Genomic DNA, 27184 nt, shown 5'->3' with positions numbered 1-27184 from the left:
CAGCTTTTTATATACAGGTATGATTCTGATACTGTTAGGTACACGACTTTACTACCGCCATTTTGCAATAGATGGCAGTAGCGGAAAGTGTCATGCAACAAGTTTAAGCATTTTCAAACATAGCACCATTAAAATATTAACCGATTTGAGATTGCATCATAAATTTATTCTAGATTGAGTGTTTTCTCGTCATTCGCGGGAAATTTTATCTTTGTGCTTTAACATGAAGAAATGTGCGGTTGAGGCTCATAAAATGATGAGTAATACCTACGGTGAGCACCTATTAGTGAAAGAACGCACAGAGAATGGTTTCAACGCTTTAAGAACGCAGATTTTGACATCTAAGACCGACACGACGGTGAAAGAGATAAGGTTTTCGAAGCTACTAAAACCGATGGAAACAATCACAGGAAATCGTTATCGAAAGAAATTAATGTGTTTGAGGCGAGCGCTGAAAGATAAACGGCCACTATACGGCGATAGAGATGAGAATGTGGTTTTGTAGCTTGACAATGTTCGACCCAGTATCGCAAAACCCGTCAAAACATACATGGAAACGCTTAAATGGGAAGTCGTACTCCATTCGCTGTATTCTCCTGACATTGCTCCCTCTGGCATCATCTCTTTCGATCATTTGCAGATAGCCTGACTGAACAGCTCTTCTGTTCGTATGAACAAGTGCAAAATTGGATCAGTTCATAGATCTCTTCAAAAGACACTCTGTTCTACATCCGCTGGTTTTATGTGCTGCCCGAAAGATGGAAGAAAGTAGTGGCCAGTGATGACCAATACTTTAATTGTAAATGTTTTGTAAGTTTTTCACACTACAGCCTTGAACTCTGAGACAAAACGGCGAAATCAAAGTTGTAAACCTAATACATAAATCCTGGATCTCTACATATATCCAAACCATAATTACAATCAGATTTTGTAAACACTAGTTTATCATTTGTAAGCCTTCGTTACAGATATTTTCGAATGGAAACTACATTTCTTCATAATTTTACTTTACTTCATTGTTATTTAGATTCAGACGCCTTAGTTTCTGAAACCTGGCACTTCGGGAAAGCAGGAAAAGGTGTGGACGGGGCCTAATCAGTTACAGTTTGTTGCACAGTAAACATGAACACTTTATTTAAGGAAATAATTTTTTAAAAACAATCAATTTAAAAATATTGACTGAACACTAGCTACACTGACGGCAGAAGGCCTTATTACGAAAGAATTCAAAATTATTTGTCGGCTGAAGGCCACGAGCAATACTTCAGAGTAATTAACGGCTGAAGGCCTGAATTACAAATGTCGAAGACAATTACACGTTAAAAATACGGAAATTATTTTTAAAACAATAATTTAAAAAACTGACTGTAACACAAGCTACAGTGACGGCCGAAGGCCTTATTAAAATGAATTAAAATTATTTGTCGGCTGAAGGCCTCAAGCAATAGGAATAATTTAAACAAAATATTATTTTTAAACAATTGACACAATCAGACCAAATAAAAAGGGAGTGAGCCACAGACAGTGCTCCAAGGATCGACCTGAGAAAAGTCCCTACAGATGCGTAAGCGGTGAGACAGGCAGCCAAGAGTTATGGTCACATAACGGGATGGCAACTCAAACTAATGACAGCTTAAACGCCGACCAACACACTCGCAAAATTCACCTAAGATGCGATAACCAATAACACGATAGAATAACAGTTAGCATCGTTAAATGACAAATATTTAATTACACAAGTTGGCTCCACCAAATCCTAGTACGCAGACAGGGTTAAGACCAAACTGTCTACTCAAAATCTGACTAGATGCACATGGAATCGCAAAAAAACAATGTCACAAACAACTCAGACAATGCTAAAACAGTCACTATACAGCAACAAGACGAAATGGACGTAGACATGAAAGCTAAGAACACAGAAACTGTCGAAAGACCAGATACACGTCGTCCACTAAGACGACCGACCGAACGACAAATCATCGGTGGTTGCCAATCAAGTCAGGCAAGGGAAACGTCGGAGAATTAAACCACCAACTGGCAGCTTGACGGCATGGGGTCACTTCGACGGACGGACGGACGGACACACAAGTGAAGGTTGCACTACTCGAATATAACGACCCATTCAACTTAAACTCGCTGAATTCGGACCTCGACGTGGTCGTGCACTCTCACGATCACATCCTTCCATCGGGCAGTGCATATATCGCCAGCTCCCTCGGCGAGTACTGGCGCTGTCGCACCTCACTGCTGCTCCGAACTCGGTCACACGACGACCCGGGAATACTTGGGGTCGCTCCAAAGAAAATACTACAGTACTCGCTATCGATAACGCCACTGCTGCCACTCACGGACAGACAAAGCCAACAAACGTAGTGGTGCAAGTGAATGCACTAAGGAAACGTGAGGTCACAATCCGAATACACGACACCAACCTCTCAACGGCACAAACACGAGCCGGAGCACGGCTCAGTTTCATTGATTCAGTCAAGTAATATCGTTACAATGTGTGCTAATTTAGTTATATAAGTTTGCTTATACATGGGTCTTAGTATCGGTTATTACGATATGAAGTATATCACTATCTTCGTTATGTATCGTCCCATTCCGTTACGTTACGCATTCTCAAGCTGCATCCAGACTACGGAAGCGGTGCTTCATCCTGACCTTCGTACAGTCGTTTCCTCCGTCACTGATGGTGCCACCTCGCGAACCCAACAGCACTACTGACTGATTTAGAATCACCGATCCGTTCGCACGTAGCTGCTACAACAGGAACTGCAGCCCCACAGATGGCACAGCCTCTCGCTAATTGCACGCGTCGCTTGGCCACTGCTCCATATTATGAGGGTGGCCATTTCTAGGCGGCAGGTCCCAATTAGCCTGCGACTGGGGCAACATTGTGTTTTAAAGACCAAGAATATTACGTGGAGATCTTCTCAGAAGGATATTGATAAAAATCTTAAAAATGGTTCAAACGGCTCCGAGCACTATGGGACTTAACAGCTATGGTCATCAGTCCCCTAGAACTTAAAACTACCTAAACCTAACTAACCTAAGGACAACACACTACACCTAGCCATCACGAGGCAGAGAAAATCCCTGACCCCGCCGGGAATCGAAGCCGGGAACCCGGGCGCGGGAAGCGAGAACGCTACCGCACGACCACGAGATGAGGGCGATAAAAATCTACATCTGCATGGATACTCTGCAAATCACATGTAAGTGCCTGGCAGAGGGTTCATCGAACCACCTTCACAATTCCCTATTATTCCAATCTCGTATACCAGGTGTACCGGTATGAAATGAGTGTTTTGTTGTTGTTGTTGTGAAAATGAAACTAATTTTGAACTGAAAAGTAAAAACATTTTATTCAAAGTACTGACCATTGCTCTCTATACATTTTGACCACCTTTCTGGCAATTTGTGGACACGACGCCAGTGGAAATGTTCGCCTTTTGAAGCAAACCAATCAGATACCCAATTTTCGACTTCTTCGTAGGAATCGAACTGTTTCTCAGACAATGCGTTTCCCATTGATGAAAACAAATGGTAGTCGGAAGGGGCCAAGTCTGGTGAATACGGCGGGTGGGGTAGCAGCTCCGAGCCAAGTGTTTTGATTGTATCCTGAACCAGTTTTGCTTTGTGTGCAGGTGCATTGATGTGTAAAAAAATTACTTTGCCATGTCTTCTGGCCTATTCTGGTCTTTTTTCGATCAATGCATAGTTCAAATTGATCATTTGTTGTCTGTAGTGATTAGTATTCACAGTTTCACCGGGTTTTAGAAGCTCAAGACACACCACACCTTTCTGATCCCCTGAAACACAGAGCATTGACTTCTTGCCGTATCGATCTGGTTTTGCAGTCGATGTTGATGGTTGTCCCGGATTAACCCATGATATTTCCCGATTAGGATTCTTAAAATAAATCCATTTTTCATCGCCAGTAATAATTCGATGCAAAATTGATTTTCTTTCATGTCTTTGAAGCAAAATTTGACAATGGCTTTTCGGTTTTTCATCTGTCTTTCATTCAATTCACCGATTTTCCACACTTTTGGATCTTTCACATAGCTTTCAAACGGTTAGAAATTGTTTGTTGTGCAACATTTAGCATTGCTGCCATTTGCTTCTGACTCAGAGTATCATCTTCATCCAATATTGCTTGCAATTCGGCGTCTTCGAACTTTTTTGGTTGTCTTCCACGTTCTTCATTTCTTACATGAGAATAATTATTTCCGAACCATTGAAAACATCTTTTGCATGTTGCTTCTTATAGAGCATGATCACCGTATGCCTCGACAAGCATTCTATGCGACTCTGCGACACTTTTTTTAAAAAATCAAAACGAAAAATTAATGCTTTCCGCAAATCATCACTTTCTGGTACAAAATTCAACACTGTTAACACGATGAAAACATATGATGTTGTTTGTTCCATGACTTGATGTATACTAAATATCTTTGACAGATGTCATACCAACCAAACAAAAAAAATTAAGGCTCGTTCACAACAAATGTTCCCTATCGACACATTTGTATTTTAACGTTCATTTCATACTGGTAGACCTGGTAGCGCACGGGAAGAATGAATACCTATATCTTTCCGTAAGAACTCGAATTTTACTTATTTTCTCTTGGTGATCATTCCTCCCTATGTAAGTCGGTGTCAAAAAAATATTTTCGAATTCGGAGGAGAAAGTTGGTGATTGGAATTTGGTGAGAAGATTCCGTCGGAACGAAAAACGCCTTTCTTTTAATGATGTCCCAAATCCTGTATCATTTCTGTGACACTCTCTCCCGTATTTCGCGCTAATACAAAACTTGCTTCCTTTCTTTGAACTTTTTCGATGTACTCAGTCAGTCCTATCTGGTAAGGATCCCACACCGCGCAGCAGTATTCTAAAAGAGGACGGATAAAGCGTAGTGTAGGCAATCTCCTTAGTAGGTCTGTTACATTTTCTAAGTGTCCTGCCAATAATGAAAATAGAGATACTGTGGCTAGGGGTTTGTGAACAGTACTACGTCCATTTAGCACGTCGTACAGCAACTAAGAGCAAGGGGCAGCGTCATCATTGGAGAGACACAGAGGTGTCACAGGAGAGCGTTTGCGGGGCCGATACCGAGGACAGAGGCGGGCAAGAGGCTGGTGGCTGATTCCTCAGGGTCGTCAGCCTGTCGGCGCCTTACGTAACCTCCGCTGGAATGTCGCCTTCGCACTGCGAGGAGAGGCAGCTACGTTTCCTGGCGGTCTGCGGTCGCTAGAAATAAAACGCTTCAATTGGGAAGTGCGAAAGGCCGGTTACGCGCGGTTCTATATCCACTTCTGTACTCTGTGAAGTATACGGCGGAAAATACTCTTTATCGTATCATAATTGGAGACGAATTCCGCTTAATGCAAGACACCATTTTATAATTTCGATGTATCTACACCTGTTTCAGCACGTCTTGTACTATCTTCAGTGGGCTTTTGTTTAGCTCATTTCAGAAAAATTTTTGTTACATGTTAACCTCTTGTGTAGGTTATGCGTATTTTGGATCAGAAGCATTTACATTTGAAAGAGAAGCGATCATTAGGCATCAAATATTTTGCACTAGTTTACGTAAAGTGTACCTACAGTTAAGACACACGTCATTGATTTGAGGCGATTGTATGTTGATCATTTAACTTTCAATTGCGAACTGGAAAATTTTATTATTGACGATATACACTACTGGCCATTAAAATTGCTACACCAAGAAGAAATGCAGATGATAAACGGGTATTCATTAGACTAATATATTATACTAGAACTGACATGTGATTACATTTACACGCAATTTGGGTGCATAGATCCTGAGAAATCAGTACCCAGAACAACCACCTCTCGCCGTAATAACGGCCTTAATACGCCTGGGCGTTGAGTCAAACAGAGCTTGCATCGCGTGTAGAGTACACCTGCCCATGCGGCTTCAACACGATACCACATTTCAACAAGAGTAGTGACTGGCGTATTGTGACGATCCAGTTGCTCGGCCACCATTGATCAGATGTTTTCAATTGGTGAGAGATTTGGAGAATGTGCTGGCCAGGGCAGCAGTCGAAAATTCTCTGTATCCAGAAAGGCCCGTGCAGGACCTGCAACATGCGGTCGTGCATTATCCTGCTGAAATGTAGGGTTTCGCAGGGATCGAATGAGGGGTAGAGCCACGGGTCGTAACACATCTGAAATGTAACGTCCACTGTTCAAAGTGCCGTCAATGCGAACAAGAGGTGACCGAGACGTGTAACCAATGGCATCCCATACCATCACGCCGGGTGATACGCCAGTATGGCGATGACGAATACACGCTTCCAATGTGCGTTCACCGCGATGTCGCCAAACACGGATGCGACCATCGTGATGCTGTAAACAGAACCTGGATTCATCCGAAAAAATGGCGTTTTGCCATTCGTACACCAGCGTTCGTCGCTGAGTACACTATCGCAGGCGCCCCTGTCTGTGATGCAGCGTCAAGGGTAACCGCAGCCACGGTCTCCGAGCTGATAGTCCATGCTGTTCGTGCAGATGGTGGTTGTCTTGCAAACGTCCCCATCTGTTGACTCAGGGATCGAAACGTGGCTGCACGATCCGTTAGAGCCATGCGGATAAGATGCCTGTCATCTGGACTGCTAGTGATACGAGGCCGTTGGGATCCAGCACGGTGTTCCGTATTACCCTGCTGAACCCACCGATTCCACATTCTGCTAACAGTCGTTGGATCTCGACCAACGCGAGCAGCAATGTCGCGATACGATAAACCGCAATCGCGGTAGGCTACAATCCGACCTTTATCAAAGTCGGAAACGTGATGGTACCCATGTCTCCTCCGTACGCGATGCATCACAATAACGTTTCACCAGGCAACGCCGGTCAATTGGTGTTTGTGTATGAGAAATCGGTTGGAAACTTTCCTCGTGTCAGCACGTTGTAGGTGTCGCCGCCGGCGCCAACCTTGTGTGAATGCTCTGAAAAGCTAATCATTTGCATATCACGGCATCTTCTTCCTGTAGGTTAAATTTCGCGTCTGTAGCACGTCATCTTCGTGGTGTGGCAATTCTAATGGGCAAAACTGTACGTCGAGCGTTCAACAAGTGATGTAACACATATTTTTTCTGTAAGTGGGTTAGTTTTATTCAGGATTTCAGTACACCACATTATTCCCCATTCTTTCGGCTACAAAATCGTTTTTTTTTTTTTTTCAACATAATCTCCTTTCAACATGATGGCCGTTCGCCACCTTACTGGGAGGGCCTGGCTGCCCGCAAGTTACCACTTTGCTGGTCGACATCGAAGCCAACATCTTGCAGCAACAGTAAGCTCCTGCTCATCCATGTACTGCTTCCCTCGGATCACATCCTTCATTGGGCCAAGAGATGGAAATCGGAAGGTGGGAAATCCGGCCTGTGTGGTGGATGAGGAAGAACAGCTCAATGAATTTTTGAGAGGCGAGGAACCCAGCGGGTGCACACCCTTGAGTAGGGCAACTGATGGACGAGTGTGTTCGCTTTCCTTGCACTGCCTTAGTTTCTATCTGAAATAAATGGTCAATGAGAATAGTTTATGTAACAAGAGAGGCAATTGTATGTTTGGAGAATAGGACTTGTTTCTTATTAGACAGTTTCCGAAAGTGAAGTGGATGTTGCATCCCTGTAGATTAGTGGAATGTTCAGGTGAAACTAGGCCAGGTCTCCACATTGGAATCACCGATCTCAATAACGTTTTGCCGCACTCCAGTTTCAGCTACAGTGGTGGAACTAACAACACAGGACAGAATAGTTTGGAGAGATGTCTTTGGACTGAAGATCACAACCAAAGCAGGCTGAAAGAGTAGTACCAAATATTTTAATATTGTAGAAAAACGCTTTCTGCTGTCGTAAAGATTGAAGGAAGTGACTCTCAGAACACCGACAAAATTAAAAGTTTCAGCTACAGCATCTAAAGCAATGGGGTCTCCTGTAATCAGACGTCGCATATTCGTGTAATTAAAGCGGACAGCCGTCATAATAGGACGCAGTTTATCCGACGTCTGAAGCAGGGAGAACACGAGAAGCAGTTTTATGCATATAGCATTATGATTTAAACACGTCGGCAAGAGTAACTCGCAACATCCTTAAGGATGTGTTGAATGGAATGAACAATATAATGAGTACAGAACACGAGTAAGGATAATTCGAAGTAGATGAATCTACGTAATTCTGCTACCTAGGCGGCAAAGTAACCAATGACGAACAGAGGAAGGAGGACATAAAAAGCAGACTAGACGTAGCGAAAAGGTTATTCACGGCCAAGAGAAGTCTACTATAGACCGAGCCACGAACGATGGCGGTTCGTATATGTCGAGTTACGGGCGGAGACGACATTGTTGACGATTCCAATCGATAATAGTGGTATGCGCATGCGCGTGCTTTCCACTTGGAGAAAGAGTATATCCTGCAAATTATGTCTCTCACTTACTTATGCAGAATTTATCACTTACCACCACTATCAACAATAGCAACTCGTAGCAAATGGAATCGAAATTCACTAAACAACCGGGACTATCATGTTCAATGCTCGCTTTAGCTACGGCATTCACAGCAGAGAGCTCGGAACATACTGAATGCTCATTGGCTGTTGGAGTATACGTGACATAGGTGCGCAGTACAAGCCTAAACTCGACCGCCATCGTTTGTGACTTCAACAATAGTATCAAAATGTGACTTATTTTGAGGAAGAATGTTCTAAGAACGTACGTTTGGAGCACGCCATTGTACGGCAGTGAGACATGGATTGTGGGAACACCGGAACAGAAGAGAATAGAAGCATCTGAGTTATGGTGCAGGAGAAGACAGTTGAAAATCAGGTGGACTGTTAAGGTAACTATGAGGAGGTACTCCGTAGGATCGGGGAGGAAAGGAATATATGGAGAACACTGACAAGAAGAAGGGACAGAATGATAGGATATCTGTTATGACATCAGGGACTAAGTTTCATCGCATTCGGAAGGACGGTGGTTCAAACCCGCGTCCGGCCATCCCTATTTAGGTTCTCTATGACTTCCCTAAATCGCTTCAGACAAATGTCGGGATGGTTCCGGCGAAAGGGCACGGCCGACTTCCTTCTCCGTCCCTGCCTAATGCGATGGGACCAATGACATCGCTGTTTGGTCCCCCCTACGAATTAACCAACCAACAAGGAGCCTGTAGAGGGTGAAAACTGTAGAAGGAAACAGAGCTTGGGGTACATCCAACAAATAATTCGGGATGTAGATTGCAAGTGATACACTGGGGTAGGGTTACCAGATTTCGGAATGCCGAAAAGAGGACATTTTCCATATTTTAGGATGAAAAAAGAGGACACTTTCTATTTCTTAGAATTATCACATAAGAAAAAAAATAAAAACAGTACACGCATCTCACACACCTACGTATTTTTCATTTGACTGAATCTTTTTTAAAAGTTCCTTTTCTTGACACAAATATCTAAGAACGTTCCTGCAATTCAAATTTCTGAAATTAAATTTCACCATTGCAATCCCCTTTACAGTGTCAATAGTGAGCCTATTTCTCTCCTTTGTCCTCTGTGCCTCTATTAAGAAGAACAACCTCTCCACACAAGCATTTTGGGCTGGCAACGCGAATAAGAATTGTGCAGTTTTAATTAACTCGCTAAACTGTTCCTCACTGCTACACGACTCAACATACTTGCACCACTTCTTATGGGCCGGCTCTGATTTTCCATTATATGCGGCTATGATTTTTTTAAAACTGGAAAACTGATCAAAGCACTTTTCATCGTCAATTTTAATATATTTATTCAACAAAAATTTGATTGATTCTTCCACGTAAGACCACGATATACCTGAAAAATCGAGCCTCTTAAAACAAGAAAATTCACAGAATGGTTCCATCCACATATTCAGGTACTCCAAACATCCTTCATAGAGGGTACCTACTTCGCACTTAAAATCCTTCACCTTCAAAGCATAACCATCATTTTCCATTTGAAACAATCTTTCTTTCACACTCAGACATATAAAATTTTCATCTTTTCTGAGCTGAAGAACACCAAGAAGGGAATACAGTACATTCTTCCTTTCCTAAGATACTAATATAATTATGAAAAATGCCACCTAAAGACTGGATATGCCATAGATATAGCTCTTTGATAGGGTCCATAAAAACAGTCTTTAGGACTTTTGGAGGTTTGTTTTCTAACAGAAAGAAGGATATCAGAGCGGGAGCCATCTCTGTAAGTCTCTGAAGGGCTGAAAATAGTGACAGCCATCGAGTCTTGCTATGATTGAGAAGTTGTTGGTACTCTATTTCGACAAAATCACAAAATTTCTTTAGTGACTCTACACGAACAGTGTATTTCGAAAAATGATTATATATTTTGAAACTTCCTGGCAGATTAAAACTGTGTGCCGGACCGAGACTCGAACTCGGGACATTTGCCTTTCGTGGGCAAGTACTCTACCAACTGAGCTACCCAAGCACGACTCACGCCCCGTCCTCGCAGCTTTACTTCTGGCAGTACCTCGTCTCCTACCTTACAAACTTAACAGAAGGTCTCCTGCTCAGTTGGTAGAGCACTTGCCCGCGAAGGGCAAAGGTCCCGAGTTCGAGTCTCGGTCGGGCACACAGTTTTAGTCTGCCAGGAAGTTTCATATCAGCGCACACTCCACTGCATAGTGAAAATCTCATTCTGGAAACATGCCCCAGGCTGTGGCTAATCCATGTCTCCGCAATATCCTTTCTTTCAGGAGTGCTAGTTCTGCAAGGTTCGCAGGAGAGCTTCTTCGAAGTTTGGAAGGTAGGAGACGAGGTACTGGTAGAAGTAAAGCTATGATGACGGGTCGTGAGTCGTGCTTGGGTAGTTCAGTTGGTAGAGCACTTGCCCACGAAAGGCAAAGGTCCCGAGTTCGAGTCTCGGTCCGGCACAAAGTTTAAATCTGCCAGGAAGTTTCATATCGGCGCACACTCCGCTACAGAGTGAAAATCTCATTCTGGATTATATATTTTCATTATTAATCCTTGTAAGTCAATTTCCCCAGAGTCTGGGGTGAAAATCTGGGCACAGGAGAGGAATTCGTGGCGGGCAGCATCAAACCAGTCAGGAGACCGACGAGTCAAAAATACAGGGATGAAGAGGTTTGAAGTAGATAGCCCAGCGTGGAGAGCGGCATCAAAGCAGGCGAAGACCACAACAACCGTCAGTTGAGCTTTACTGGGCAGCGCGACTGACCGTCCTTGAGGATGTGCTTGCGCGGCTGGTCGCCGCCGGCGGCGCTGCCCCAGAAGCGGCGGCGGTGGCGGCTGGTGTGGGTGGGCGCGAACACGTTGAGGCGGTGCCACGTGTAGGTGACCAGCTGCTGCTCCAGCAGGCTGGTGCCGCTGCCCGCGCTGCCCTCGGGAGAGCCGCGCTTCGACTCGCTCCTGGCGGTCGCGCGGATCCACTGCACCGGCTCCATCTGCATGTCCGAGTCGCTGCGACCGCTCAGCGCGCTCGTCGTCGTCCCATCGCCGCTCACCTGCAACACGCCCGCACCCCACACTCACTCTCTCACTCTCACTTCCTTATTCCAGATCCATCTGTGTCAATTTCGTTTAAGGGAAACTCCCCAGCAGCCCCCCCCCCCCCCTTTCAAATTCGATGGTAATATGCCCAGTGGAAGCCTGTCAAAACTAAACACAGAGCAAGCATGAAAATAGGAAGAAGGTGTACTGAACTGTGAAAAATGAAGCTAAATAGAAATAATGAACGGTTCCAGACTGAAACGTTATGACCTCTCTCATACAGAGTCTTCACCCCTGGTTAGGCGATCAGCGTACACTCTGAAAGCATGCGAAACTCAACCCGCGCTTTTCTCACTTGACACTCTGAAAGCCACAGATCAAGGCAGTCACGCAAAATACACTTTTCGTCTACATCTACATCCATACTCCGCAATCCACCTGATGGTGTGTGGCGGAGGGTACCTTGAGTACCTCTATCGGTTCTCCCTTCTATTCCAGTCTCGTATTGTCCGTGGAAAGAAGGATTGTCGGTATGCCTCTGTCAGGGCTCTAATCTCTCTGACTTTATCCTCATGGTCTCTTCGCGAGATATACGTAGGAGGGTCAATATACTGCTTGACTCCTCGGTGAAGGTATGTTCCCGAAACTTCACCAAAAGCCCGTACGAACAACTGAGCGACTCTCCTGCAGAGTCTTCCACTGGAGTTTATCTATCATCTCCGTAACACTATCGCGATTACTAAATGATCCTGTAACGAAGCGCGCTGCTCTTCGTTGGATCTTCTCTACTATCTCTTCTATCAACCCTATGTGGTACGGTTCCCACACTGGTGAGCAATATTCAAGCAGTGGGCGAACAAGTGTACTGAAACCTACTTCCTTTGTTTTCGGATTGCATTTCCTTAGGATTTTTCCAATGAATCTCAGTCTGGCATCTGCTTTACCGACGATCAACTTTATTTGATCATTCCATTTTAAATCACTCCTTTCATTTTAAATCACTCCTAATGCCTACTCCCAGATAATTTATGGAATTAACTGCTTCCAGTTGCTGACCTGCTGTATTGTAGCTAAATGATAAGGGATCTTTCTTTCCATGTATTCGCAGCACATTACACTTGTCTACATTGAGATTCAATTGCCATTCCCTGCACCATGCGTCAATTCGCTGCAGATCCTCCTGCATTTCAGTACAATTTTCCACTGTTACAACCTTTCGATATACCACAGAATCATCCGCAAAAAGCCTCAGTGAACTTCCGATGTCATCCACAACGTCATTTATGTATATTGTGAATAGGAAATGTCCTCCGACACTCCCCTGCGGCACACCTGAAATCAGTCTTACTTCGGAAGACTTCCTCCATTGTAATGACATGCTGCGTTCTGTTATCTAGGAGCTCTTCAAACCATTCACACAGTTGGTCTGATAGTCCATATGCTCTTACTTTGTTCATTAAACGGCTGTGGGGAACTGTATCAAACGCCTTGCGGAAGACAACAAACACGGCATCTACTTGGAAACCCGTGTCTATGGCCCTCTGAGTCTCGTGGACGAATAGCGCGAGCTGGGTTTCACATGATAGTCTTTTTCGAAACCCATGCTGATCCCTACAGAGTAGATTGCTATATACACTACCCAATAAAAAGCATGCGGACACCCGTATGAAATGCAGAACTGGAAAGTCGGGAGAGTCGCACCCATCAACATAAAACGTGGTTGGAAACATTGTTTTATCAGTAGAGAAGCTGTTACAGCAGAATGAGTCGGCCATGACAGCTGATTGACTTGGAACGTGCACTAGTCTTACAAGTCACCTGAGTAACGACTCCATTCGGGATATTTCAGCTCTTCTAAAGTTGCCCAAATCGACTGTTAATTTTGTCATTGTTACAAAATGTTACAAGCAATGGGGCTAGCACCCCGTAAGCCACACATTTCTGTTCTCAGTACTAAGCGAAATACTAAGAGACGCTTGAGATTGTGTAAAGAGCGACGCCAAAATGGAAACGAATGATTTATCTCGCTATCCTCTGTGCCAATCCGATGGGTTTGGCGAATACCTGGAGAACGTTGCCTGCAATCATGGGTAGTGGCAACTGTGAAGTTGTGTTATGGCATGAGTATTTTTCGTAGTTACGGCGTGATCATCGTCTTGTGCTTAAGAAAAGTCTAAATGCGGAAGCATGTGAATACATTTTCAAGCATTGTCTACTGCGTACAGTAGAGGAACGGTTTGGAGACGATGACTGATCGCATCAGCATGACGATGCACGCTGGTGTAAATTTTGATACGGAGGTGACGTGGCTCCGTAAACACACGTTACGGTCATCTTCAAATGTGGTACTTATCTGTAGCAAGAAATATTGAATTAATTAAGGCTGTTGTAAGCAGAAGAAAATTGGCATTTAAAACATTCATCAAACTTTTGTGGAAGTCTAATATTAGGTAGTGAATTTAAGTATTAGTACAAATACTGTAGTAAATCAAAATCATTCGCTCACGCAATGAAACCGACAACACTTCACTACGCAACTATTCTGTCACAACTGCGACATCGTTCATGTTGGTAGCGACCTTAAACAGACCACAGTCGACACGATGTGTTCCGACTAGTGCAGAATTTTCACGATCAGTTCTTAAGTGAAGGCGGCCAACTTATCACGCCGTTACTACAGATGTTTTTCGTACATCCGCCTTCTAATGGGTAATGGGACAACTATTGTTCCATTTATGTGCAGCAACAACAACACTATCAGCTGTCTATATTAGTTTTATTTAGCTACAACCGCTTTATGGGACACAATCTACCATCTTGTGTAGTTTCTCAGCTCAGTAACAATATAGGGTGATGACAATTTCAGCTGGCAGCTTCAACATATCTCTAATAAAAGGAGCAGAAATGACCGACATCCGCGGAACTTTTCGTTTACACTGTAACGAGACGCAGCATGAACGAAAAGTTCTGTGGGTCCCGCTTGTTTCTGTTGCTTTTGTTAGAGATCAGGTGATGATGCCCACTGAAAGCGTCATCACCCTGTGTTGCAGAGGGTTTTGAAGATAGTCGATTATATCTTCAAGCCGGCCGGTGTGGCCCAGCGGTTGTAGGCACTTCACTCTGGAACCGCGCGACCGCTACGATCGCAGGTTCGAATCCTGCCTCGGGCATGAATGTGTGTGATGTCCTTAGGTTAGTTAGGTTTAAGTAGTTCTAAGTTCTAGGGGACTGATAACCTCAGATGTTAAGTCCCATAGTGGTCAGAGACATTTGAACCATTTACATCTTCAAAAGCGGTTGCAATTGAATGAAACTAGTTCACACAGCTGATAGTGTTGTTACTACTACACAATTTATAGCTAGTCTCCTGGGGGGCTCATAACACTCTAGTCCATGCAGGTTACAAATTAAGAATAAAATCTGATCTCGTGGTCGTGCGGTAGCGTTCTCGCTTCCCGCGCCCGGGTTCCCGGGTTCGATTCCCGGCGGGGTCAGGGATTTTCTCTGCCTCGTGATGGGTGGGTGTTGTGTGTTGTCCTTAGGTTAGTTAGGTTTAGGTAGTTCTAAGTTCTAGGGGACTGATTACCTCAGATGTTAAGTCCCATAGTGGTCAGAGCCATTTCAACCATTTATATCTTCAAAAGCGGTTGTAATTGAATAAAACTAGTTCACACAGCTGATAGTGTTGTTACTACTGCACAATTTATAGCTAGTCTAGTGGGGGCTCACAACACTCTAGTTCATGCAGGTTACAAATTAAGAATAAGATCGGAGCATATGCGGCACGACGCGCCCCGCACAATGTCAGTGTTGCCTCTTGAAGAAATAAATTTGACGAGCGCTGCCATGGAACGTGTCGAAGTACATGTTTATTAATGTAAGGAAGTAATGTCGATGAGTTGTTCGACATGTGCAGTACGTCCACCTGTCGCCATGGTTGCTGTGTGAAACGAATATTTTGAAACGAGAGTTAATAAAAATTTGCGAATGGATGTGTAGAGAATTAGAGAATTGTCACTTCTGTTTTATGAATTAAATGCTACGCTCAAGTATTCAGTTCCTTTTAATATTTTACTTCCAAATTAAGTAACACCTGGTGCGTAAATCACTGGAATAATAAACGTAACAGTTGTTGTCCAATTGTTATCGCAGTAGCCGCCTGTTCCCGGTACTGTCAGAGATTTTCCTTTTGTGGAAGGACTAAAACTGGTTGTGTGCATCATCTTTAAGCCAAATGAAGGCTACTGGAGTGAGTAGAGACTTCAAGGCCTGAATGCCGAAAACGTCTGTGAGAGCGCTGTGATGACCCCACGCCCTTCCTCACCGCATCCAAGTGGCGCTATTGGCAGAGGTAGGCATGGCGGTCGGTTAATAGCATGTGGCCATCAGAGCCTGGTCGCAGAGTACCCATCTAGCTCCACAGTAGTGCCACGAGTGAAGATGAGCAGAAGAAATTCTCAGTTCGAAAATGATAACTGAAATGCCTGGGCTAGTAGGCCAGGCCGGGTTAGGTTGCCAAAAGGGCACAAACTTAATTCGTCCACACACAATATTACACAAGAATGCTGCTCCACGCCAACCGACCGACTGGACTGCTGGTGGGTCTCCCACACACTGACTTTCTTCTGACGGACGACGTCCCGAAGACACTGGCTCCGACCCAACCATACTGAGGGAACACAATCGACATCTCTACACAGCAAGGAATCGACCTAAATACACGTCTTCGATGAGACGACCGACCGAACGACCAACCAACGGTCGTGCTCTCTGGTACTGGCTGTGCGGACTTCATCGGGGCTACCTGACCGACTGCACTGGTGTTGCGTCGCAACTGCACTGCTGGTCCTTCTCCGGCTGACCTCCAGACACACAATGACCCGGAAATACTGTAGGTCGCCCAGAGATAGTACGACAGTGCACTTATCGATGCGTGCTGCTGCTGCCTCTCACGGGCAAGTAAGCCAGGAAGTTAGTGATGCCAGTAAGTGGAATAAGAAAACGAGGCGGCAGTACCGTAAGAGAAGATGACAAACAATAAATGGCACGAACAGGAGCCGTGCACGGCTCAATAACCTTTCTTGAGACTGAGAAGCTTATATCCACGCATTAGCATGGTTCTAGAAAGCATCGCTCGACCGAAACTCAGCTCGCCCTTTTCTCACGTGATAAATTGCGATCTATGGACGAAGGGCAACAGACATGGTGCCCCATTGCAGGCTGTTAACGTAGGTACCAGCATATGGAATAAGTTCACAAATGTGTGAGTGGCTCGAGATCCAGAGTGTTGCCCTCGACTGCGAGTGTTCATCAGAGACGAAGCTGACTGCCGAACGATTCTACTGCCGCCAACAAACATTGCGCGTAAGCACCACGAATATGAGATTCGATAAAGTAGGGATCATGCGGAGTTATATAGACTTTTTTCCCTCACTCGGTTTGCAGGTGAAACAGAAAAGGAAATGATTATTAATGGTACAGGGTACCCTCCGCCACACGCCTTACGGTGGCTTCTGGAGTACCGACGTAGATGTAGATGCCTTTTGCCTCTAGCGTCTCAAAATATATCTGTTCTCGACTAGAGAAGTACTACTACAGTCACCTGTGTTATTACACGGTTAACACTAAGGCTTCAGAGGATTAGTCAAAGTTGACAACGAATAAAGGGGGAACTTGGAGAAATTCTGGTGATTAATTATGGTTGGCTTTGTAGATGTCCGTGGCTTCTACAAACTGTAATTGGAAGGCGTTAAGCGAGTGACGGGTCTCCGAGATTCGTGGCCAACGGCACCATACAAAACATTCTGTTAATCACCAGGCATTCAAAAGATAAGTGAGCCTCTTTAACGCTTCAGAAATTCATATAATCTCGGTCGCAGCAGGAACAACCGACACAGTGTCTCTCTAATCACAAAGGAACTGACTTCATGATAAGATCGTTAACGCAACGAAAGCGACTTAAACATTGTCCACAGATTACTCCCATACACAGAAAACTGTTACTCGGGTTACAAGGCAACGTATATTTGTCACTTGCCTCACGAGCAATGAAACGAAGTTCTACAACATGTTGCAGTCATCCATACACTGTACGCCATGAACAGTTTTTTTAGCTAACACGACAAGCGCTTCGGGTCAATTAGTTGGAGTTCTGTCTTGAACTTAACATCGGCTTTGGAAGGGTCGGTAACATGACATAAATTGATTCTGTATACGTAATGTTGTGAAGCTGTGTCGATGCTGCTTGGTTGCCCTGATCACTTATCGCCACTCGCATTGTCAGAAAGACAATAAGTAACGAACAAGTAGCCAGATATTGAACGTTATCGGTAAGGAAGAGACAATCAGGTTTAACATCCCGGGAGGGAGGGAAATGGTTCAAAAGGGTCTGAGCACTATGGGACTTAACAGCTGAGGTCATCAGTCCCCTAGAACTTAGAACTACTTAAACCTAACTAACCTAAGGACATCACACACATCCATGCCGAGGCAGGATTCGAACCAGCGACCGTTCCAGATTGAAGCGCCTAGAACCGCTCGGCCACATCGGCCGGCCGTTATTAGAAACTTGGTCTCTTTTTCTGTCTGTGAAGATAGCAATGGTAAAATGCCTGTCTGTATACATTTGTACAATTCCATAATTCCTCTTATGATATTTATGTGATATAAATAATGGAATCAGTAAAACAACTTTAATGTCAGTGTCAAACACTGGTTCTCTAAATGTACTCACCAGTGTTTTATGGGAACGCAATGGTATTTTTGGGTAAGTTACTCGATCATGTCTATAAGATTCAATTCTTGACTAAAGCGTGAGCATGGAATGCAATCATGCAGTCATTTTTGTTCCTCAGACCGACTCAGTCACATGTCGCACGAGTCTCTTGGATGCACTGTTCCCTCTGCGCGCGCGACGCATTACTCTGCAGATTCACAACAAAGATACCCAGTATCATCTTATCTTTATTATCAGTAGACATTGTGGCACAGTGTTAGCATTTTTCGAGAGGAAATACACCTCGTGTATTATCAGTTAACAGTCTGGCAAAATGCTGGCACCTCCTCAGAGGTAATACATCTGGTGCAGTCTTGATTCACAGGGTTTCGAGTTTGAATGGAGTGGAAGGAAACAGGGAGACTGAGGATTAACGCACCGTCAACAACGACATCAGCACAGACGGAGAATCAGCTCCATACGTACAGTAATAATAAACGAAATCGGTCATGTCCTTTTCGAAGGGAATATTCGGATATTTGCCTTAAGCAATTTAGGTTGGCTGGTTTAGAGGAGGGAACCAAACTACGAGGTCATCCTTCCCATCGGATTAGGGAAGGATAGAGGAGGAAGTCGGGCGTGTCCTTTCAAAGGAACCATCCCGGCATTTGCCTAATGCGATTTAGGTAAATCAAGGAAAACCTAAATTTGGATGGCCGGACGGGTATTTGAATGACGACCTGCCAAATGCAAGTCAAGAATCTTACCCATTGCACCTTTAACTGTCGGACTACATCGGCCGTATATGCTCTATTTCCCGCTTTAAAATAATAAAGGTAGGTAAATGTCGTAAAGATGTTGGCTGAGTGATGGAATTAGGTTTGCAAGCGATAGAAAAGCATTTTGTTAACTGTTAAATATCTGTATCGTGTAGAGTAGCGAGTTGCCACAAAGCATTTCAACCCACCAGGGGCGGCCTCTGTGGCCGAGTGGTTCTAGGCGCTTCAGTCTGGAACCACGCGCGGCTGCTACGAAGGCAGGTTCGAATCCTGCCTCGGGTATGGATGTGTGTGATGTCCTTAGGTTAGTTAGGTGTAAGTAGTTCTAAGTTCTAGGGGACTGATGACCTCAGATGTTAAGTCCCATAGTGGACAGAGCCGTTTGAACCATTTGAGCCCGCCAGGGGGGAAAGTACGCGGTCGAAGGAAGCGTGAGCGCTGACGGCAACTTAACAGGCACTCGGGCAGCACAGAACCTGGAGAAGTTGTAGACGACAGTAAAGAAGAAATTAATTATACAGCACCAATAGTTGGCTTTCACTATTTTGAAACCGTTATTATTCTCTCTATACTGTTTGATAAGGCGCTTTGAATGTAATTATGTTTTGTGAATGTACATGGCAATTTAATGTTCAGCGATATATTGCTTTTATTCTGAGCGATAACAACACTGACTGACGGAATGGTCGTTCAACTATTTCATTTATTATATTACGATTCAACATATGGATAAATTCTGAGAAAAGAAAGCGACGCACCATGAAGAAATTATAGGAATCGCACGGAAATCGGTAGATGTGATATACATGTACAGACTAAGAAATGATTAAAATTTCAGAAATATTGGATAATTTATTCAAGAGAAAGAGCTGCAGAAATTGAGCAAGTCAATAAGGCGTTGGTCCACCTCTGTCCTTTATGCGAGCAGTTATTGGGCTTGGCATTGATTGCCAGAGTTGTTAGATGTCCTCCAGAGCTATATCACGCCCAGTTATGCCCAAGTGGCCAGTTAGGTCGTCAAAAATACCGAGATCGTTGGTGAACGCTATCCATAATGCTCCAAACGTTCTCAATTGGGAAGAGATCTGGAAACCTGTCTGATCAAGTTAGGGTTTGGCAAGCATGAAGACAACTATCGCCGTGTGTGAGGGGCATTATCTTGCTGAAATGTAAGCCCAGGATGGTTTACCTTGAATGGCAACAAAATGGGGCGTAGAATCGTCGACGTACCGCCGTACCGTAAGAAAGCCACGGCTGACTACCAAAGGGATTCAGCTATGGAAAGAAATGGCACGTCAGACCGTCACTCCTGGTTGTTGGAGGGTATGGCAGCAGTCAAGTTGGTATCCCGCCACTGCCTGGGGAGTCTCCATACACGTCTTCACTGGTCAAATGGTTCAAATGGCTCTGAGCACTATGGGACGTAACAGCTGAGGTCATCATTTCCCTAGAACTGGTCTGACCTAAGGACATCACACACATCCATGGCCGAGGCAGGATTCGAACCTGCGAACGTAGCGGTCGCGCGGTTCCAGACTGAAGCGCCTAGAACCGCTTGGCTACACCGGCCGGCTTCTTCACTGGTCATTAGGGCTCAGTTCGAAGCGGGAATCATCACTGCAGACAATTCTACTCCAGTCAATGAGATTCCAGGCCGAAGAAGTGTCTGAAGACGCCCCAGAGAGCAGAGGAATACGATACTGATTGTCGCCGCCATACGACTCGACGCTCATGAATGATGGTCTGGAGTCTTATTTCATTTAATACCAGGACCTACGTCGACGATATTCTACGCCCCGTTCTGTTGCCATTCATGGCACGCCATCCTGGGCTTACATTTCACCAAGATAATGCCCGCCCGCATATGGTGAGAGTTTCTATAGTTAGTCTTCCTGCTTGTAAACCTTACCTTGGCCGTAAATGTCGCTGGATCCCTCCCCGAGTTTTACGATCTAACGCGCCAATTGTACAGAATATGACACCATATCCCACACTAGAATATCCAATAATTCTGTCAATCAGTGCCAAGCCAAATAATAGCTCGCACAAGAGTCAGAGGTGGACCAACGCGTTACTGACTAGCTCAGTTTGTGAAGCTCTTTCTCTTGAATGACTCGTCCATTTTTTCTGAAATTGTAATCATTTGTTGATCTGTACATGTAAATCACATCTACCGATTGCCGTCCCATTCGGATAATTCCTTCGTGGTGTGTCCTTTTTTTTGTATTTAAAGCTTGACAGATGTAGTAAGGAGAACAGTTATTATTTGATTGTGGTGTTTATTCTTTGAAAGAAGACTATCCGCTGCGTGCAGTCAGGGATTTTTGTGTCAGTCCCCATTTTGATGGACGGCGCAACCGAGCCAGAACTGTAAGAACTATACTGTTATTTAACTCCAGAATTCGGGATTTTTGCACACTTATCAGTTAAACCCAATGTTTCGGTTCATTAAATACGAGAACACCGCACATCCCACTCGGTTATTTGTAACACTCTCTTTGAGTCATAGGGAAGCATTGTGGCATGGTGATCAGTTCTGCATGACGCTACGCATGACTGGATCGTTGGTAGATACGGGCTGCGCACAGACAAAGAATGCTGGCATGGAAAACTGAAAGCGCACATAGCGCGATTTCTCAGTTGCAAAAAAGGGAGGGCGCGTTCAACGGCAATGTGGGCAACGATGATTAAAGATTTCAGTCCGGCGCCATGACGTATGTTTTGCCTTAAGTTTTCAAAGACGACCAACCAGCGATGCACCTGCTCTGAGTGTGCAACAGGCCTCTGCGCCGCAAGGCTCCATCCCACATCGTCCCCATCATTGTTGGCCATTACCTGCAGCTAGTATGGACATGGGAGGCATAGCCATCGAACCATTTAGGTCTGCCTAATCCATCGGATAGGAAGCATATTGGTGTTCTGTATTGTCATACGAGGGAATCAGACCTCGTATTCATGTGCTGCATATCACTGATGGTGAATGCCACCTATGGTAAACGTACGGAGAGGGAAGTCTACAAAAACACAGGGCCGAGCAGAAACCGTAAAGATGAAACAGTCATCATAAAAAGAACGTCGTGTCGAAGAGCGATCTTTGATTTCCGCTAAATCCATCCGATAACTCCTTCGTACGTGCAAACTTTTGTAAAAAGTGCAACACCAACAAGAATACGTGTTGCCGAGGTGCACTTCGTATAATAGCTCACGTACGAAACGACATACGAATGATTAGAATTGCAGAACTGTGTCTTATTTCGAGCTTCGAAGAAGACTTGCAAAGCTCTCCCCACATGTTCTGCAACAACTCAACGGACAAAAGAATCAGCTACTGCTAAATAAATCATTGCAAGCACCATTGAAGTTAGCTAACCAGGCCGTTGCGAGCGCAAATTCAAGTAGCCCTCCAGACGCATTGTCATTTGTTCTCATAACGTAGATGACAGCGCACGGAATCGTTCAGCCTTTAGCTCGGGTTCGATCCTTACTACCGTCCCACGTCCATTTTTTGTATCGCTCCTTTGTTCCGTTTTAGGAAACCAGACGAACACTTTGGCGGTACAGTCTCTGGCGGGCCGATTGAATTTGTGCGTGCAGCGAGTTGATTGGCTAACTTCAATGCTAATTAACTCGGAAACGGCGAAACTAACAACTGTTAACAATTGTTTCGCAGCACAACCTCTCCTGCTACACCCTTAAAGCTTAAAGCTTAACTTCCTCCAATCTCAGAAATAGTTGCAAACAGTGAAGGGGACCTTGTGTCACAGCTTCATGAAGAAACTACATTTCGGGGGAACATGTTATTTCATCTGAAGTATAATTAGATTAATTCAAGAAACATGGGACTGCTTCGGGATTGAAATCCGAATCTTCGGAGCTATAATTCTGCACTTAAGGTAATGAACTGCTAAACCAGACAAAAATTCTGGTAGAATAAATAAACTGAGCTGGGTATTTACAATTTTGCAAATTGTCTATGAGGAAATATTATCCCATAAAAATGTAAGAGTATTAGTTGAAAACAGTCTTAGTTGCAATTTTAGTTTTTTATTTAACAACTACGTGTTTCACTTTATTTAGGCATCTTCAGGTTAGTCTTAATTTGCTATTTCTTAGGAGTCATATCCATCTAGAAAGTATTTACTGAACTCAACGAGGCCTGATGTACTCGACGATGACCCTTAGCTACACTGTCTAAAGGATCGTCCTAAGAAATACCAAATTAAGATAAGCCTGAAGATGCCTAAATAAGGTGATACGCGCAGTTGATAAATAAAAAACTAAAATTGCAACCAAGACTGTTTTCGACTAATACTATTTAACACTGGTTTGCTGATTCATGCCACAGATGGACTGGAAGAAAATTGTAAGAATACTCAGTTAGTCCTTGGCATCAATCTGGTGCAGATAGGTCTTAATGTTGAGAAAACAAATGTTGTACACTTCATGAAACGTAGAAATCTAGTAGCCTTCCACTAACACTCACCTCGGGCATGGATGTGTGTGATGTCCTTAGGTTAGTTACGTGCCGGCCGCGGTGGTCTAGCGGTTCTAGGCGCGCAGTCCGGAACCGTGCGACTGCTACGGTCGCAGGTTCGAATCCTGCCTCGGGCATGGATGTGTGTGATGTCTTTAGGTTAGTTAGGTTTAAGTAGTTCTAAGTTCTAGGGGACTAATGACCACAGCAATTGAGTCCCATAGTGCTCAGAGCCATTTTTGTTAGTTAGGTTTAAGTAGTTCTAAGTTCTAGGGAACTGATGACCATAGATGTTGAGTCCCATAGTGCTCAGAGCCATTTGAACCACTAACGCTCAACGCATCTTAGCTAGCGTCTGTGATGAACAAATACATATGGGTAATAATGAATAGTCTATGCAACGGTTCAACCAAATAAGTCGTAGCTACTGCAAGTGGGAGGTTTCGACGAGAAAAAAAAATACAATTTTCCTGCGAATGAAAATGCTTAAAAACTCTTATGGCGCGCAATAGAATATCGTTCAAGTATGTTGGACAATATTGGATGCAACTACGACTAATAAGAGAATGTCAGACATATACAAAAAACGGTAACGCGAATGACCACGAGCATATTTGACTGGTACGAGGCTGCAACAGGAACGCAAATTACCGGCTCGGCTGCGAGCAGGTATTACCTCTGCTGTGCCTCCGCCTCCTGTCTCCCGCTATCCTTCGGGTCGTGGTTAAAGCGGCACGGAGGATTGGATTGGACTGGATTGGTTGGGGGAAGAGACCAAACAGCGAGGTCATCGGTCTCATCGGATTAGGGAAGGAAGTCGGCCGTGACCTTTCAAAGGAACCATCCCGGCATTTTCCTGGAGCGAATTATGGAAATGACGAACAGTCTAAATCAGAATGGCCGGACGGGGGATTGAACAGTCGTCCTCCCGAATGCGACGCATGGAGGAAGTGTAGTTACACAAATTTTACACGGTCAATGAACACCTCTAAGTCCTCTTGACTTTTAGTCAAGATTCTACGGAAGAGACAAAATAACCACTAGCAGAAGACTACTTTCGCGAGTCACACTGATGGCGCGAGTTTGAGCTTCCGGTGGCGTGTTCTCCCTGGACACGCCAGGAGAAACAGCACCTGATGTGTCCGGTTATGATACATTAACTTTCTTCGTGACACAAACATCATCTCACGCTTTCCTCGTAGGTCGCTGTAGTAATGGAGAGTAGCAAGAAACTGGGAAAAAGAGCAGTTTATAGCTGTTTTCAACGTCATCAGACCTTCGCACATAACCATAGGCCTATATCGCTAGAGTCATTCTATTGTAAAATGACTGATTTGGAGAGCGAATGCCCCCCTTATAAAAACAACACGGATTCCGTAAACAACGAGCTTGAGAAACTCCGCCGTTTCCAATAGTCTCTGAGGTCCAGAGCGACTCCACTCAAAATTATCAAATCATTCCTACCATTAAGTTGCAGCGGCTCGAAGAAAAGGTCGCTCCCTACGTTACAAGAGTCGCTTTTTACGGCGGTAACTATCGGTATTTTTAAGCTCTCTACTACCGAACCCGTAATGTTCAAGATGTATTAATACCAGGTCAAAGAGGAGTACAAGGAATCATTCTTCCCCTGTACCATTCGTGAATGAAACATATGGCACAATAAAAAAGTGCTCCCAGCAGCATTCTGTATCACCTACTCATTATGCATGCTATTTTTTAGTCTTGAATTAAGTTGACTTTGATGACTGAATGTTTATGAAGGCCGGAGATGACAGAGAGAACACGTCGGTGGTAGATCTTTTTGGCTATGTGCCTTGTAATAATGTGATCGTCTTAGTACAACTCATACTGTTGTTTGGATTAAAAATATTGAATGTGTAAGACGAAAGAAAACAGTTAATACTAATAATGGGGTTTCTTGTTCGGCAAAACATGAATAAACTCCCTACTAAACCTCACTCTCAGTAACGACAATTCACTTGTAGGTTTACTTCGGAGCTAGTCGCTGATTCGTTACGTGCTGTGTGCCTGGGGGAAGTGAAATGCTTTTAAAAACTGTTTAATCTCTATCAGTTTAGTAAAGATACGGTTTCACTTACACAATCGGACATTATCGAGATGTCTGCGCTTGAAGTGGTGTACAAAACTGTAACGAACCTTTCTGTCTGTCTTTACAGAGGTGAATCGTGTTACCGGTATATAAGCTGAGTATCTGGTATCACTGACTGTATCATAAACAGATCTACTAGTTTTTTTTTCCGCAAGCACGTTTTACCAACTGGGAACACGTCTTCTCCATTTCACTGCCAGAGACAGACTCCCTAACAGCTTCCTTCACACTGTAAATAAGGTTCCTTCAAAAAGAAACAAAACGGAGGCTGTAAAATACAGACTGTTGAAGGGATCGTATTGCAGTTGGCTACGGCAGAAAGCGTGGTCCTGGAAGAGCGTTGATGTCGCTAAAGGGACATTGGGCGCATCCTCGAGAGGACAGAGCTAGCAAGTGCACCCTTCGACCCGCCCACTGCACTCCGTCGGGCTGAAAACGTTTAAACTGAGGCTTCAAAAGAAAATAAAACGGACGTAGTGCATTTCCTAACAGCGCGAGTAGTAGGGGGAACGAAAATTCATTGTTGAAAGGACACAAGTGCTCGAAGAGCGCTGCATGTCCGTTGCAAGGGTGAAGGCGTAGGACGAATGAACGCACGATCTGGACCGCTACATCGCATTACCTATACCACTGCCCAACAGGTGAGTGCCATCATTATTGAAGGCCGACAAGTTACGCTGGAGGCCAATGACCCAGAGGTAGGATTGAGCGTCGGAACTGAAACGGACTATACACTTGTGTCATTTTTAGATGAATTTCCATTCTCTGCATTGCTTCCGCTACAGAAAACGCACTACACCTCGTTGCTCTTCTTTTGAAGCCTCGATCTCTCTGTTTAGAGCACGACTGGGTTCGGTGGGCAGTAGAAGGGTGCACGAACTTACACTATAGTCTAGTGGGTGTTCGCCCATGTCCGCCTAGAGGCGAGTTTGGTCCCTCAACCCTCTTATAGCGATTACTTCCGTAGGCAATGGCATTCGAGCCCTTCAGCGTCTTTCATTTTAGAGCCTCCGTTTTTTTTTTTTATACACCTTATACTACTTTAGTGCCTGCCTTGTTGGCGTGATAAATAATCGATTCCTTTCTTCCATAGGTTAGCGTCTTAGCTTCACCAAAAGATTTCTCTGAGACTTCCAAGTGTTTCAAGTTGAAATCAAAAAACTTTTCTTGAGCCAGTGTCTGTTGTATGCGACAGCGAGTTTCATTTTACTGGTTTTTATTACTGTAAATACGATTTATTGAATTGCCACAGAATTTATTAATAATTATTCCAAGTTCAACTAGGATCTACGGTTTTATCAACAGTTCTGTAAATTACCAGCGCTATAGTTCAATTCTTTTATCTTGGCGCCCCAGACGCGGAAGATTGCTGCATTGCCAGTTGCACAGGACGCACGCGCCAAGAGAAGCAGCGCCATAGTATAGCATAGTTCGCAAGCTTACGTTTAGGGGGGGGGGGGGGGGGGGGAGCTCGCAGTTCATGAAGTAAAGCCTCCACGGCCACATTAACCCTTTCGCTGCTACAGAGACGTGCTCCCCGCATTCCGCGCTGTGCGCGTTTTTGTCACTGCACTGCTCGCCTTTAATGA

General features: G+C 44.4%; 1 protein-coding gene across 1 annotated transcript in view; it reads right to left on the bottom strand.

Moving 5' to 3' along the window:
- The window catches only part of LOC126356039 (protein white-like), a 225581-nt gene that overhangs the window by 75348 nt on the left and 123049 nt on the right, over positions 1 to 27184 (bottom strand). Inside the window, exon 2 of the mRNA XM_050006715.1 lies at positions 11246 to 11531. Within this exon, the coding sequence (XP_049862672.1) occupies positions 11246 to 11531 (286 nt within the window). The remainder of the gene's footprint in view (positions 1 to 11245; positions 11532 to 27184) is intronic.

Source organism: Schistocerca gregaria, chromosome 3 (genome assembly GCF_023897955.1).
Source record: "Schistocerca gregaria isolate iqSchGreg1 chromosome 3, iqSchGreg1.2, whole genome shotgun sequence".
Lineage (NCBI taxonomy): Eukaryota > Metazoa > Arthropoda > Insecta > Orthoptera > Acrididae > Schistocerca > Schistocerca gregaria.
This window is presented reverse-complemented; position numbering and strand designations above follow the sequence as displayed.